This window comes from Lissotriton vulgaris, unplaced genomic scaffold (assembly GCF_964263255.1).
Source record: "Lissotriton vulgaris unplaced genomic scaffold, aLisVul1.2 SCAFFOLD_749, whole genome shotgun sequence".
In the NCBI taxonomy this organism is placed as follows: domain Eukaryota; kingdom Metazoa; phylum Chordata; class Amphibia; order Caudata; family Salamandridae; genus Lissotriton; species Lissotriton vulgaris.
In genome coordinates this window covers 260,606-276,495 of record NW_028245947.1, presented here as the reverse complement: position 1 = coordinate 276,495, position 15,890 = coordinate 260,606, and the positions used below count along the sequence as shown (strand labels likewise).

Here is a 15,890-nt window from a genome sequence, read left to right as displayed (position 1 = left end):
TTTTTCAGATATCTGGCAGCGAAGCAGTGGAATGACCTTCCGTCAGAGTTACGCTTAGAGTCCTCAGAATCCATGTTTATAAGAAAACTTAAGACTCACTTATTCAGACGGTAGACGGTTGTGCTGGCTGCTTGGACTGCTCACCCCACTTTTCATAGCGCGGGGACACGCCTGTAGGCGTAAACCAGGCGCTTTACAAATTCCCCTAATAATTGTAATCCTTCAACAACAAGAAAAACAATAAAATGTTGTTCTGAAAAAAAAAAATGGTTGGGCCCGATTCCAAAATCCTCCCAGTTCGGATTGCCCGTCTTAAGTAGACAACAACACCAGGACAGTTACCAGTGAATGAGACATTACCACAGGAAATGAAAGAAGAGCTACAATTAGCCCTCCAGCCTTTTGCTCCAATGTTCTCCGACACACCGGGACGTACTCATCTCATTGAGCATCGAATTGAAACGGAGGAATGTAAACATGTCAAGATAAGACCATACAGAATACCTGCGACCAGAAGGCAGGACATCAGGAGAGAAGTAAAGGAAATGTTAAGGTTGGGAGTGATACGGCCTTCTGGAAGTAGTTGGTCGTCGCCGGTTGTCATGATACCGAAACCAGACGACTCCACAAGGTTCTGCATGGACTTCCGCTCCCTTAATGCAATATCCTCATGTGACACATACCCAATACCTAGGGTTGATGAACTGATAGAGAAGATCGGAGAAGCTCATTTCATCATAACGCTGGACCTAACGAAGGGTTACTGGCAAGTGCCCCTCAGGGAAGAAGACAAGTGTAAAACCGCAGTTTCCACCGACGAGGGACTTTTTGAATTTAATGTACTACCATTCGGGCTCCATGGCGCAGCGGCAACCTTCCAGAGACTGATGAATGACATACTAGAGCTTTATAAGACGTTTTGCTCGGTATATCTGGATGACATCGTAATTTTTAGCGCATCATGGACCGAACATTTGCAACATATTCAAGCCAATCTAACAGCCCTGAACGCAGCCGGTCTGCATATAAATGCCAAAATGTCCAGGGCAGCCTTCTCCAAAGTGAAATACCTTGGATACATGTTGGGAGAAGGAGTCATTGCGCCACAAAAGGAAAAGGTCAAGGCAATAGTAAATACCCCTTTCCCGTCCTCCAAAAAGGAATTAAAAGCCTTTTTGGGGTTAATAGAATACTATATAAGATTCCTTCCTAACTTTGCTGAAATAGCTAGTCCCCTCACTGATCTCCTAAAAAAGAACATACGCAATACAGAGCTCAAACAGCCCAATGAGTCTGCCAGACAAGCATTTGAAAACCTAAAACAGGCCATTACCACTAGTCCTCCAATACTGGCATAGGGGCCGTATTGTCTCAAATAGGCCAGATGAACTAGAACACCCTATTCTCTTCACAAGTAGGAAAATGCACCCTCGCGAAACTCGGTACCCTACTATCGAAAGAGAATGTTTGGCCATACGATGGGCTGTGGACAAACTGAAGTATTATCTGTGTATAGTGTGATGCGAGTGCCACTGCCCTTTTCCTAAGACACAACCTCTGTGAAACAAACCGTTTAGAATAATTGTTTAAAACTAATTGGGGCACTGTGGAAAGGGGACCCCGTCCCTAGAAAATACCCCCTTAACAACAAAATGTTGGGTCCTGATTCTGCAACTCTCCCCTCTCTCCACTTACCGCAAAGCGAGTGGACAACGGACACGGAACAACTTTGGAATAATCAAAGCGATGTGGATGCGGACGGCACCTTTAATTGTGCCTATTCAACGTTCGAAGCCCCGCCCATGGAGGAAGCAGATACAACTAGATTCGTAAAAAAGGGGGAAGCCAAGACCCGGCGTGTGAAGTCACTGAGGAGGAAGCTGAGCGAGTGGTACAAAAGGGGGTGGTGATGGACGGAGCATCTGAATCAATCAAACACTCACACCCAGTCAAAAGATCTGGGTTTAATCCATCACCGTTCTTTAGCCCACTCTGCCACCCCAGTTCAGACATGGCTATATGCAAATCAGTCTGACCCTGTGCCTCATGGGAACGGTCCAGCCCGAACTGCCAAGCCATGTCTTCCCTGGACCAGAAACAAGCTTCCGAGGACCGGTTTCTGGCATTCCAGCCGTCTTCACCCCGGCTTGCTTGAATCCAGTGGCAAAGTGAGCAAGGGATTCACGTCTGAGCATACCCTGCCACACTTATGGCGGCCAAAAGCGGTACAAAAGGGGGTGGTGATGGACGGAGCATATGAATCAATCAAACACTCACACCCAGTCAAAAGATCTGGGTTTAATACATCACCGTTCTTTAGCCCACTCTGCCACCCCAGTTCAGACACCCCAGTTCGGTGATAAATTAAACCCAGATCTTTTGACTGGGTGTGAGAATTTGATTGATTCAGATGCTCCGTCCATCACCACCCCCTTTTGTACCGCTGGAAGTCGAGCGAGTGAAGTTTGAGAATCGAGTGAGGAGAAGAGCGGAACGAGTATCAGGAGAAGACGAATGAAGAACCAACGACGCAGGGAAGCCAGGAGGCCACCTTCCCCACGAATCACCCAGATGCACTTCTGGAGGAGTGTGGATAAGCCAGGTACGGCAGCGAGTGTCAAGCTGGGTGGGGAGGCGGGGAGACTTCGGGAAGTGAGAGTCCTTGTAAAAAGGGCTGTTTATACGTCGCCACACTTCCGCTGGTTTCTTCTTTCCCCCCCATGTTTTCCATACTTCACCTCCTGCACTGTCGTTCACCATTGTTCCCTTTTGTATATAGTATTCTGTATATACACAAACAGCGGTGGTCCCTCACTCCCTGGTTTACCCTTGGTCATTGTATAAAGAAAACTATTGCCTGACGGCCACCTACATCCTTTTCTCTTCTGCATGTCGTATGGTGAGAGGCTCAAACCAAGCCGACCCAAGGGCGTCCCACGAAGGAAGCGAACAGCAGGAGAAGGTCCCCGAGATTAGCTGCAACAATGGACCCAGCTAGATTTTCAAGGGAAAGACTGTCTGTTACGAAAAAGAAGTTGTTTATAAAAATAAAGCCGTATATACAACGATCCAGTCTCCGGTCCCTTTTTCCTACCCCGCCACAGGCACAAATGCAGTTTAGTATTATGGTTATTGTGGTTGTGTGTGTGTGGTTGTGTGTGTGTGGTTGTGGTTGTGTGTGTGTGTGGTTGTATGTGAGGTTGTGTGTGTGGTTGTATGTGTGGTTGTGTGTGTGTGGTTGAGTGTGCGGCTGTGTGTGTGGTTGTGTGTGTGATGTTGGTGTGTGTCGGAGAGAGGCAAGCAAAGCGCGCGCCCGAGCATATGCACTCAAGCTTTAGGCTGGCCATGCCAGCATCGGGTAGCACTTTTTAGGTCTCGGACCGAAGGCTGCGCTTGCGCAGTCTCGCTCCGAGATATAATCTTTTTTAGTATGGGGGCTTGAACCCGCCCCTCTTCTCCATTGGCTGGCTTCCTAAACGGAGGCCAGCCATTGGAGGAGAGGGGCATCACTCCGTTCAAGCCCTGTCTTTTTCGGATTCGGGGACGTGTTTTTTACAGTTTTCTCGCCGTGACGTCATCCGTCACTCAACAGCAAAAACCACGCCCCGAATGCGAAAAATGTCGGCGCTTTTCGGAAGCCATTTCTGCCCGACCGCCGCAAGAAGTCGAGAAGCTGCCGAGTCCTCCAGTGAGTGCTTTCTGTCCTGCTCCCCCTCATTGCTCGTGCTTGCTGTCCTGCCCCCCTCGTTGCTCGTGCTTGCTGTCCTGCCCCCCATCGTTGCTCGTGCTTGTGCTTGCTGTCCTGCCCCCTCGTTGCTTGTGCCTGCTGTCCTTCCCCCTCGTTGCTTGTGTTTGCTGTCTTGCCCCCTCATTGCTCGTGCTAGCTCTCCTGCCCCCCTCATTGCTTGTGCTTGCTGTCCTGCCCCCCTCGTTGCTTGTGCTTGCTGTCCTGCCCCCTCGTTGACTGTGCTTGCGGTCCTGCCCCTCCCTTGTTGCTTGTGCTTGCTGTCCTGCCCCTCCCTCGTTGCTCGTGCTTGCTGTCCTGACCCCCTCGTTGCTTGTGCATGCTGTCCTGCCCCCTCGTTGCTCGTGCTTGCTGTCCTGCCCCCTCGTTGCTCGTGCTTGCTCTCCTGCCCCCCATAGTTGCTTGGTCTTGCTGTCCTGCCCCCCCTCATTGCTTGGCTTGCTGTCCTGCCCCCCCTCGTTGCTCGTGCTTGCTGTCCTCCCCCTCATTACTTGTGCTTGCTCCCCTGCCCCTCCGTTGCTCGTGCTTGCTGTCCTGCCCCCCCCTCGTTGCTCGTGCTTGCTGTCCTGCCCCCCCCTCGTTGCTTGTGCTTGCTGTCCTGCCCCCTCGTTGCTCGTGCTTGCTCTCCTGCCCCCCCCGTCCTGCCACCTCGTTGCTGTCTCGCCCCCTCCTTGCTTGTGCTTGCTGTCCTGCCCCCTCGTTGCTCGTGCTTGCTCTCCTACCCCCCTCGTTGCTTGTGCTTGCTGTCCTGCCCCCCCTCGTTGCTTGTGCTTGCTGTCCTGCCCCCCCTCGCGTTGCTTACGCTTGCTGTCCTGCCCCCCCTCGCGTTGCTTGTGCTTGCTGTCCTGCCCCCATCATTGCTTGTGCTTGCTGTCCTGCCCTCTCGTTCGTTGTGCTTGCTCTCCTGCCCTGCTATTGGCATTGTAAATGACAATAGTATAACAAGAGGAGGGAGGGAGAGGGAAAGCGGATTCGGTCTCCCCAGGCAATTAAATAAACAAAATGGAATCCACTCTGGTAGTGGTAGTGATCCCTACAATGGTGGGGAGCACACAGTGTTGTTTTAAATACCCCTCACACACCAACAGGCCCCTTGGTGTCATGCTTCATCATTGGGGTCTTCGCACCCCTCTACGGGATGCGGCGTGCTGAGACTCACGATTACGTAGGAGCACTGAAAGTGAACTATGTGTTGGTGTGTGTGAGGTAAATAAGTGTGAGTGGTGAGGTGGTGAAATGTGGTGGGTAAAAGATACCTGGCTCGTAGGTGAAAAAATAATTTTTAAAAAACGTATTAAGCCCTCGGCTGGTATCGTTAAAAGGGTGCAGGGTGAGGTTATTTACTGCATATTAGGGTACATCAACCGCAGAAAGTGCGTCGACGTGTTTAGGAGTGTAAGAACTCCTTCTTCAGGACGAGGATATGCACAACTATCCTCACCTTACTCACATGAAATGTAGATATGAAAGTGAACTTTACAAAAAATTTAAATAGGTGAAAGTGTGGAGAAGGGTCTTGAGCTCAAATGTCCACGGACTCGATAATTCTCACTTCGGTGCCTGACCTAATCATGGGTTCACACTCTGCAACTCTGGGCATTAAGCTTGCTTAATCTCCACAACGGCCCCCCGCGGCGGGATGCCTCGCTTTCACCTTGGGGATGCCCTGTAGGGGCTATCTCACAGGGAAAAGCCAGGACGGGTTCCCAAGGCAAGCGCGGAGATACCCCTTCGGGGGTCGATTCTGGCGCTATATAAGAAACATAATAATAATAATAATAATAATAAATGTACCTAATAGTGTTTCTAGAAACAAAGTCTGTTGCGCCCAATTGGCGTTTATAGAACAGAACTTATGGACAAAGGCTAGCTGGTCTCATGAGCCTGTGCGTGGAACCGCGTTGAGGGGAAGGTAGCCCATCAGGTCTTGCAGAATCTGTTGCCGTACTGAGCAGGAAGAAAGAACCCCCAATACCACGCACAGGCTCATGAGGCCAGCTAGCCTTTGTCCATAAGTTCTGTTATATAAACGCCAATTGGGCGCAACAGACTTTGTTTCTAGAAACACTATTAGGTACATTTCACCTATTTAAATTTTTCGTAGCGTTCACTTTCACATCTACATTTCATGTGAGTAAGGTGAGGATAGTTGTGCATATCCTCGTGCTCCTACGTAGTCGTGAGTCGCAGCACGCCGCATCCCGTAGAGGGGTGCGAAGACCCCAATGATGAAGCATGACACCAAGGGGCCTGTTGGTGTGTGAGGGGTATTTAAAACAACACTGTGTGCTCCCCACCATTGTAGGGATCACTACGACTACCAGAGTGGATTCCATTTTGTTTATTGTAAATGACAATGCCATTTATTTATGTTAAAAAAAAAACAAATAAAAATAATGTCATGAGCAATGCCAATAGCTCTACCTTTAAGAATGCCGAGACCATTGCATTGTAAATGCTTGTTTTACCTCTTACTAAATGTCTTGCTAGCAGGGCATGCGCGCTGGCTCAGCGAGACATGAAAACAGCACCATCCGGAGGAGTACAGCACCCACAGGAAAGTTCACACTCTGAGAAACGATTCAGGCAAGCCTCAGCGTAGCACGGCTTTAAATGTCTGATGGTTTTTATAGGTAGGGAAATGCGCCGTACAACCTGCCCACTAGCGCGCCCCATGTAACACACGGGATGTTTGGCAGGGTGAGAGAGAAGGAAACAACAGGAAGGAAAACATGGAGGGTGGGGAGAGTGAGAGAGCGATGAGGGTTTGCAGGGCCCAGCACAAGAGCAACACAGAGCAGGGGTTTGCAGGGCAAGCACATTAGAGAGCAACAAGGTGCGCAGGGGTGCTTGGCAGAGGGAGAAAGAACAACACACAGGGTTGGGGGAATTAGGTAGGTGTTTGGGGGGAGTATAAGAAGGAGGAGGGGAAAATCGAGTGTTTTCTAACCTGTGCAAGACACGTTGATTGGACGCTCTATTATCTCTTGTGGTATCACCATGCCAGCTTGTCGCGCTTTGGATTGAAGTTCGTCCATAGTTTTGTTCTTAACTCCCACCGCTGGAGGGATAAAATATCTCTTCTTTGTTCGCACTTGGACCACAAAAAATGGCTGCACCAGTTTGGAAGAACTGAGCAATGTTTCTCCGCCCTATGAAGAAGAAAAGAGAAAAGCTGAAATAAAATCCTCACATTGGAATGATTAGGTCTAATATACTATTTTCAGGTATGCTGTCTCTAGAGAAGTTGAACAGCATTCCAGGTTTCCTGGTCCCATCCATCCAGCCTGTTTTCTACTGATTCATATTGCAATGAGCGGCATAACTTGTTTTTAGACCCCTTCTACCAAGCTGTCTGGTTGCGAAAGACCTATTGAGGGCTTCTGAAGAATTTGCAGTGGGCTTACAGCCCACCTGTCACTTACCATTGTTTAGTTTATTGTTACTCTTATTTGTTTGCTTCTTTATTTGATTCTTTACCATCCTTTTGCTTGGCTGAATTATAGCCTTCCACTTTTAGGAAACATCTTTATCTTTTTGGTTAAGCACTCCATGAGAGTGCTTGTGTTTCCCAGCTCTGGCCCTCGTGTTCATCGCACCCAGCACAATACCACTGCTCTCCGTGTTTCTCTTTCCCTCATGTGCTTTCCTCCTACAATTCTACCCCAGGCTCCATGGTGTTCTCTTCGCCATGTGCTTCTACCATGAAAACTACTCACCCTGTATGCTTTCCCCACTTGCAAAATACCCCAGCGTTCTGTTGCATTCTCCTTCCTGTACTCCATTGTTGCCTCATGTGCTGCTTATTATGTGAGAATAAAAACACTATTTACATAAAATTCCTCTTCAACGTATTTAATCAGAAAACAGAATCTAAACATCTGTTGTGTGCTTCTCTCCACTACAAATCTCCTCCCACAGTGCTGTGTTGCTCTCCTCCTCGTGACTTTCCCCTTACAAACTCCCCCATCTCTGCGCTCGGTGATGCTCTCTCTCTCATGTGCTTCCTGCACCTCCATGCTCCATGTTGCTCTCTCCCATGTGTGTTTCCCTGCAAACATCTGCAGCCCTCAATCATCATTGCCAAATTCAATAGATCCAAAAGGCGAAACCCAGTTGCTCTGTTAATTATTGAGGGCAAGAGAAAGCTGCACTGTAACTTAACCTGTCCCTAACTGGTAGCTTCAGAGCACATTCTGCAAGGTTAACAGGCCTCACAATATTTGGTCTACAAGTCTCACTGGTGACAAGGATGTATTAAGTTTGAGTGTTTTGAACTCTTTACCCAAGTGGTGAACAAATTGATTTGCCAATTACAGTGTTCCTTTACTTTTGTAGACATTCTGTCGGCTTAGTACTTTTTAGAACGTTTAGAACCATTTTCTGCAAATTAACTTTCAACCCTTCACTGTATGTTTATTTTTGACGTGCTGAGACAGAATCAATATACTCCATAGATCTAGGCATGGAAATGCCATGCACAGAGCTGCTGCTCAGGTCTCATTTTATTAATCGTTGCTTTTACTGAGGCAATACTTGTCTTGCTATAAAATACTTTCTATTTTATCACTTATAAGACTGCTTTGTCCTAACCCACGTCTGAAATATTGGTACGGATTGGGAGCAGTCCGTCCCATTCACAGCATTTGAAGTCACCCCTCAGGGTCATTTCGTAAAGGTGAGTAGATTTGGTGAAATGCTTATCATTAGTCCAAAACCACTAACAGGACTGAGCAACAGCTGATCACAGGTCAGCATTAGGGACAGGGTCAGTCATGTGATACATTTGTTTGAGAATGTCTGATAGAAATGGTGGATTTCAGTTGCCTGTCGCAGAAAAATTATTAAAGCTCGGTATAGTCGTTGACAAGTGAAGATCACTACTGACAGGCTGCCTACGCAGGGGAGAATCAGTCTTATCCGTCTTCCATCAGAAAGGGCAATAGAACTGGGCCAGAGACGGTCAAATCAATTAAACGTTCATATACCACACCACCCTAGCACTAATGCATCATGTAATGAACAGTAAGTAAATAAGAGTGCATACGGAATAGAAGATATGCCTTGGAAAAAGGATGTTTATTGTTACTCACCAGAATGGTGTTCATATTATTAACCTCGAAAAGACTAAAGGTTCACTGAACTTGCGCCCATGGAGTCAAACACATTTCTCGGAGGTAGTCCAGAGCCACATACCTGGCTTAATGCAATATTTCATCAAATTATAGACACCTGTGCCTACAAATTATATTTTACACCGACTTTAAGAAGACAAGATCCAGTGAGACCTAAGGAGCCGAATAAATATTAGATATTGAACCTGTTGTCCTAATGCACTTTGGATTAAGAAATATTTGCTAGGATCACATTTTGAAACCAGATTACAGATCAAGTGCATTATTGTTTTATTTGTATTTTTGTAAAGCGCAAACACATCACCCCTCAATGGTTTCAAGGTGCTGATGGTCGTCGGGGAGATTAAGGGGCATATGTAGGTAGCCCAATTGCGATTGCAATTTGGGCAGTGTGCTATTTAGCACACAAAAAGACATGCAAAATAAGGAATCGCAAAATTTCCGATTCCTTATTTTGCAATTGCATTTAAGGAATTGCAAATTGCGATTCCTTAAATGGAATGTAGAAAGCCCCCAAGTTGTGTGAATTGTGGCTTTAGGAATCGCAAAATACCACCAACTTCAAGTTGGTGGTAAATTGTGATTTCTTTGAAAAATTCACTTTTTGGCATTTTTCAAAGTGCCATGTGGGTCACATACATACATGCCCGTAGGGTATGTATGTGGGCCACATGCTAATTTGAGGGGTGCAACAGGGTTTCCTATTGACACCCTTGCAACCCTGAAATTGCATTCTCAATTTGCGATTCTCTAATTAAGAATCGCAAATTTAGAATGTCTTCCCATTCATTCCTATGGGCCTTCTAGCCCATAGGAATGAATGAGAAGGTATTCCTTATTTGCGAATCTAAATTTGCGATTCACAAATAAGGAATAATTGGGATTCGGAAAAAAAATTGCTAATCCTACCTACATTTCATTTTGCGATTCTCGAATTGCGATTCCTTAAAAATCGCAATTTGAGAATCGCAAAACAAAAATTTCCTAAGTGAACTATTGCCCAGAGTCACATGATGCTGAGCTGAGACCAGTGATCGAATCGCGGTCCCAGCGCTACAAAGATAGCTACACCTCTTCCTTCGAGGAGATTATTCAAGTTACTAGACCTGCAGGTCTAGAAATATTTTTATAATTTCTCGAGGCTTAAAAAAAATTCATAAAATACACCATACAACAATAAAAATGCAGTATATCTTGATTTTCCGTAAGCATTATGACGTGAAAAGCATCAACGGGTCTTTTGTTATGCTATCCTCCGGCCGGAGAGAGACCAACTGGTGTTCACAGTAGTGATTGAGAGAGTAAAGGGTGTCTAAAATTACTCCATCTATCAGAATAACTTTTATTGGGTCAATGATGGGGTAAGGTTAAAAAGGGTGAGGTGGTGCATAAAAAGAAGGGTCACGGTTCCATTGCACCTATTAAAAAGTGCAATTGGTTGACATGTTTGAGCCTTCTTGTGCCCTGTCGGGTCGTTGGGCTTTCTTCAGGACTGTGTGGTTGCACACTTACTTCTTTGTAGTGTCGTTAGGTAAGTAATTAATTTACCCTTCTTCTTGTGTGTGCTAAATAGCCTATGATCTGTTATAGGTGATTTGTACCTGTACCTGGAGAGTAAAAAAGACCAAAAAACAACACTATGCAAGAGGCAGTCTTATTCTTGCAGTATATGATGCGTAAACATTCAGTGGTTCACAGCATTATGTACCTTAGTGCTCAGAGTAAACAAACTGGAATAATAAGTACACACACATCATGATCTATACGAAAATTGTATTACTCTAGTTCCCCTGTTTGTGCATTGCTGTGCTTGTTTTAAATGCCTCATGATTTTAATGCCTCATGATGAATTAAGGGACTGTAGTAAGGGTACGTACATGCAGTGCTTAACAAAGGACAACTAGCGCCTCATTCTCGTATTACGGGTAGGCTATGGTAGTGGTCTGGTTTAAGCGCTCAACGTTTGTATGAGTGGTGAAGAGTGTGGCATTTGCGTTATCGCCCCCCCAACCCCTCGGCGGAGGTGGGGGGGTGATGCTTGTTTTTAGGTTTCGCCAGGCGAAATCTTTTGTTTACAAGTATGTGGGCTTTGTCCCGCCTCAGTCTTCCATTGGCTAGCTCCATAAATGGAGGCTAGCCATTGGAAGAGAGAGCCGTCCGTCATTCTGCGAGGCGACTCGTGGGCCTTCCGGCAATTTTTTCTCATCCAGCCCCTTTTAGCACGTCATTCCGGCGGTGGTTTATTTATTTATTTTTAATACGTTTGTTTTCGGCATTTCTTTGAAGATGGCGCCCGGTGGAGAGTGATTTCAGCCCCTGCTCTGTATCCCGCAGGAGAGTGAGCTCTGCCCGTAATGCTTGTTACGATTGTAGCCCAAAAATGTGACGATTTTAAGTTCACACGCTAGTGCATGTAGTTAATTCATACTACTCGTAATTTACTTGCTTAGTTGCTGCGCTATCGCTACGGGACTTGGCAGGCAAAATAAACTCAAGTGTTCGTGTTCTACTTCTCGTCCCCGTCGTCCGATTCCGGAGACCCTGTCTGCAGTATTGTCACTCACTTCTTCTTCAAGTTCTCCGATCAGATTCTTTACTTTCTTTCTGATCTCACTGACTGCTTGCTCGGCTGAGACGGCTTGCAGGCGTGGTTCGAATGTTGATGCAGTGTCTACGCCGGCCCAGTGGGCGGGACACTGTTAGGCAGGGCTTGATTTGCATCCTTGGGGGTTGGGGTTGTGCGCAAGCATTGGTCCAGCGATGGTCTCCATCCTGCAGGTTCGTTCAACGGCCGTTGACTACTGCACTCACTACTACTGAGTGAGTGACCCGGCCGGCGGCCGCACGACATTGTGAGCCTTCAGCTGCACCAGGTGAGACAGGGCCTAAGTAAACCCTAATCAATCTGAAAGTTAATAAAGGTGTGCAGCAGCCGGCAGTGCACTGAGACTGAGTCCCTCCCACGGCCTGGCCACTCACTTCTGTTCCCACTCAACTGGTCCCCAATAAGTGCATCTAGGAAAGAGCATTACCGAGGGGCCGCGGTCGTGTTGTGTTTGGTGTACCCACCCACTGATTGATTAATTGTGTACTCTTCCCACCCGCTTCACTTGCTCGTGTTGGCCTTTCGCTGCCCCTGTGCTTCTCACACCCTTTCATGTGATGCCCTGCTTGTGCGCTTATACCACCAAGTTGTTGTGAATCCGTGTTCTTATGCACCCCAGCCCCACTTTGCGCTCTCTCTTGTCTGTTTGCTGCCCCCATGTAACCACGTTCCTCTCTCCATGTTCACTATCCCCACCTTCACCCTCTGTGCTGCTTACCTGCTCACCCTTGTTGCTTCCCCCAGCCCTCCGTGTTAAAACCTAGACTGCAGTGTCAACATTATCGGCGCCATCTTGTTTCCCTTTTGAGCCCATTCATGCGCGTAAGCGGCAGCCATTTTAAAATACCATGGCCTCTCTGCCCATCGCCCATAGCCAGCGCGCCTCTCTCTCTCTCGAACTCGCAGGTATCCCCCGCGCACTGTCAGCCCCCACTCTCACATGCCTTGGGCCATAAACCCCTCTTCAGCGCAACTCTGCCTCGGAACCCCATCCTGTTCCCAGCTCAACACCTCCCTCCATTCCTTTCATGATCCTGGGTCCTTTGATAAACCCCCCTTTCCTCTATGCCCAATTGTCTTGCTCGTTCCCAGGCCGCCACCTGGCCCTGCGGATGCTGTTTATTGCCCCCCCCCCATACAGTAGGAAGCTTCTCCCATCAAAGGATCCCCGAGTTGATCAAAGCCCCCACCCCATGAGATCCGATCAACCACATACATTCCGTGAATCGGCGGAATGCCCAGCTGCGCAAACAATCGTCACCTGGTGTGACCAGGGTGGGGACTTCAACTGTAAATGTGTGTGGGAACGGACCTGAAGCGGGGATTCCGAGGATGTCCTTTCATACTTCAAAGCATTTGCAAGAATGTACCACATGCAATAAACTGTAATAAAGATCATAAACCTGTGTATAAGAGGCCAGGCCTGAGACATCCGGTTAGAGCACCTCGAGAAGATACCCTGTTGTCTGATTTGATGTGTTCTGCTCCGTCGGAATAAAACTTCTGTTTCCTGCCTTCCAGTCTCCAGCGCCTGCCTCTTTGTTTGGTAACTTGAGTGGTAATAGAGGCGGTTAGCGCCGGGCAACTTTGAAAAAGGTCGTCGCCCTTACCTTTTTCCACAATTGGCGTCCCAAACGTGGGGCCCATCAGTGACTAGTGGATCCAGTGGGAGAGGTCCTGACGACAGAGTGAACGACTGCAACGATCGGGAGTGCACCTGCCCGATAGACCCTCGTCTGGCAGCCGATCATCCGAACTTCACTGGTTCCGAACAGACCTCTCTCGAGTGATCTACGGTCCTGACTGGGAACCATCAGGAGTGCCACGAAGATCACGAAGAATAGAGGACGATCGGGCGCTGGATTCGGAAGACAAGAAACTGTCCATGCGGTCCGGGTAAGGTCGTGTAACGCAACAAATTGCGAAATGATTGTTTGACTTGGATAATACTAGTATTGAATTGTTGGTTCTTTTGGAGATTCACTGTCTGCAAACGGAGAAACAACAGGCTCTCTCTTTGCAAGCAGTGAAGGATAGGTAACGCAGACTTTTGTCCCCGTTGTAATCCGTCGTGCCTATCTTCCTCCCCCACTGATTGATTGTTTGGCCCGAACTGTTGTTCGCGGATTGTTTTCTGGAGATTCTCTGTCTGCAAACAGGGAAGAACAGGTTCTCTCTTTGCAGGTAGTGAAAGGGTAGGTAACGCAGACTTTTGTCCCCGTTGTAACCCGTCGTGCCTACTTTTTCTCCCCATTGATTGTTTGATTGACCGAACATTGACTGTTCGATATTGGTTCTTTTGAGGTATTCACCGCCTGCAAACAATGAAGAATAGAAATATTCTGTCTAGTCTTTGCACGCAGTGATAAGATAGGTAGTGCAGACTTTTGTCCCCGTTGTAATCCGTCATGCCTATCTTCTCCCCACTTATTGGTAGCCTGTTTAGCCCGGACCGCTTATTAGAGATGAACCATCCAGCTCCACTGGAGGGCACCCCTAATAAGGACATGTTCATGAAGCATGGATTGATCGCTATAGCTTATAGCAAGCTGTGGCATAAATATACGAAGAAGAACCAGAAAAGTCAGTGGCCACTGATAGGATCCTTCAACGAAGATAAAATAAGCGCGCTAGAAACAGCCCTTGGGAAACACAAGACAACGCCCACTATGCTTGATAGTCTCGGCATGTGGCGCAAAGAAACCGAACAGCGTAAAAAGAGAAATGAAAGTAGGTAGGGAAAAGAGCTGCGAAAGGCAGCCCACCTAGCTGCTAAAAAATTAGAAGAAGAGATTAAGGAAAGAGAAGAAGCCAAACAGAAACTAGAGGTAGAGACATCAAGCCAGTGTCCGGTTAGAACACCCTCTACGCTCTATCCTGAATTGCCCTCGAAACAGCGAGCCAACGATGATCTTTTGTTAGGTCCCCCGATCATCTACATGCCCCCTCCATATGCCCCTTCCCAACCCTTAGCACAGCACTCGCTACCCCCAAGCACAGACGAGAGTAGTACCAGAGCTTCGGTCCCCATGGCCTCCACGCCGGCCGAACCCCTTGTACTAGATACAGCACAAGCGACAGTGTTAGATGACCCAGAGACCCGAAAGGCAGATTCCACAAGAACGAACAGATTAAGCAAGGGTGAGCGAGCAGGGATTGACAAGATAGTGAGGACACTGGTAGAAAGAAAGGAAAGTGAGGAGCACATCACGGATATGTTCAACTCATATGCAGGGAGCCACAGATGGCATTTTGCCGTACGACTGTGTTATCATGCCCTGAATGCGTATGAGGACCGATATCGAGACAAAGGTCCCGAGAGCCTAACGACTCTGTATAGAAAGGTCGATATCGGGGATGAGGGCGAGTGTGACGTGACAGACCTCCTTACGCGTACGCTTGAGGTTTTCCGCCACCTCACTGAACAGGAATCGGAAGCTAAACCCACGACACCCGTAGCAACCGAACCACGAACTGAGCGAGCTAGCACCATGATGCCTATAAGAGAGGCTGCCCCCTACTGGGTTCCTCCACGAGGCCTAGGAACACACGATGACGTCAACCACCAAGATGCAAGAGGGAGGGTAGTGTACAACTGGGTCTACCAGCCATGGGATCGGCAAGATATTCTGACGTTCCGGAAATCTCTGCCCGATTTACGTAAAAACCCCACTGCTTTCTACACTGAATTAGGTACAGCCCTAGGTTCAACGATTATGACCCTGGCAGACATCGACTTGTTTTTCGGGCTATGTCTGCCAGCTGATGTGTGGAAGCAAATCCGGAAAGTCGACCACCTTGAGCTGTTCGGACATACCTGGTCACAACTCGATGGCATAGATAGGCAACGAGAACCTGGACAGAAGCCTTTGAAATCCATTTTAGACCTCCCAGACAAAATTGTACAGAAATTGAAAACCCTGATCCCAGAAAAGAAAGTGGGCTGGTCGATAGTAACGGCTTGTCGTCAGAAACCCCAGGAAGATGTATCGGACTACTTCTCCCGGTTTGAAACGGTGTTCTCCGATTACAGCGGCCAGGACATGACCACTGCAACCGGACACCATCTGTTTGTCCAGAATTATGTTAAGGGTTTGTCGCCGGAGGTCTCTCAGAAACTGCAGGCCAGTGAGAGTAGTTGGGCGGCCTCCAAACCTGCGGCTATCCTTCAGATGGACCAATATTACGAGCACCAGAAAAATGAAAACGATAGAGCAACAGAGAAAAAGAAGAAAGACTTAAAAGAGAGGGTAATGATTGCGCAGTTGCAAGGGGTGACTATAGGACGAGAGCAATACAAAGGAAACTACCAGACAAATGTCCCTAGGAACGCACCTCCTAAAGACCGCACCTCAACACCCCACATTGGACGTAGAGACATTAGCGAGGACCAGTGTGCCTTCTG

At 47.8% G+C, this 15,890-nt stretch overlaps 1 protein-coding gene across 1 annotated transcript in view; it reads right to left on the bottom strand.

The window, feature by feature from the left end:
* MRPL45 (mitochondrial ribosomal protein L45) overlaps positions 1-15,890 on the bottom strand; it is an 86,970-nt gene that overhangs the window by 56,926 nt on the left and 14,154 nt on the right. Inside the window, exon 2 of the mRNA XM_086949204.1 lies at positions 6,696-6,897. Within this exon, the coding sequence (XP_086805330.1) occupies positions 6,696-6,897 (202 nt within the window). The remainder of the gene's footprint in view (positions 1-6,695; positions 6,898-15,890) is intronic.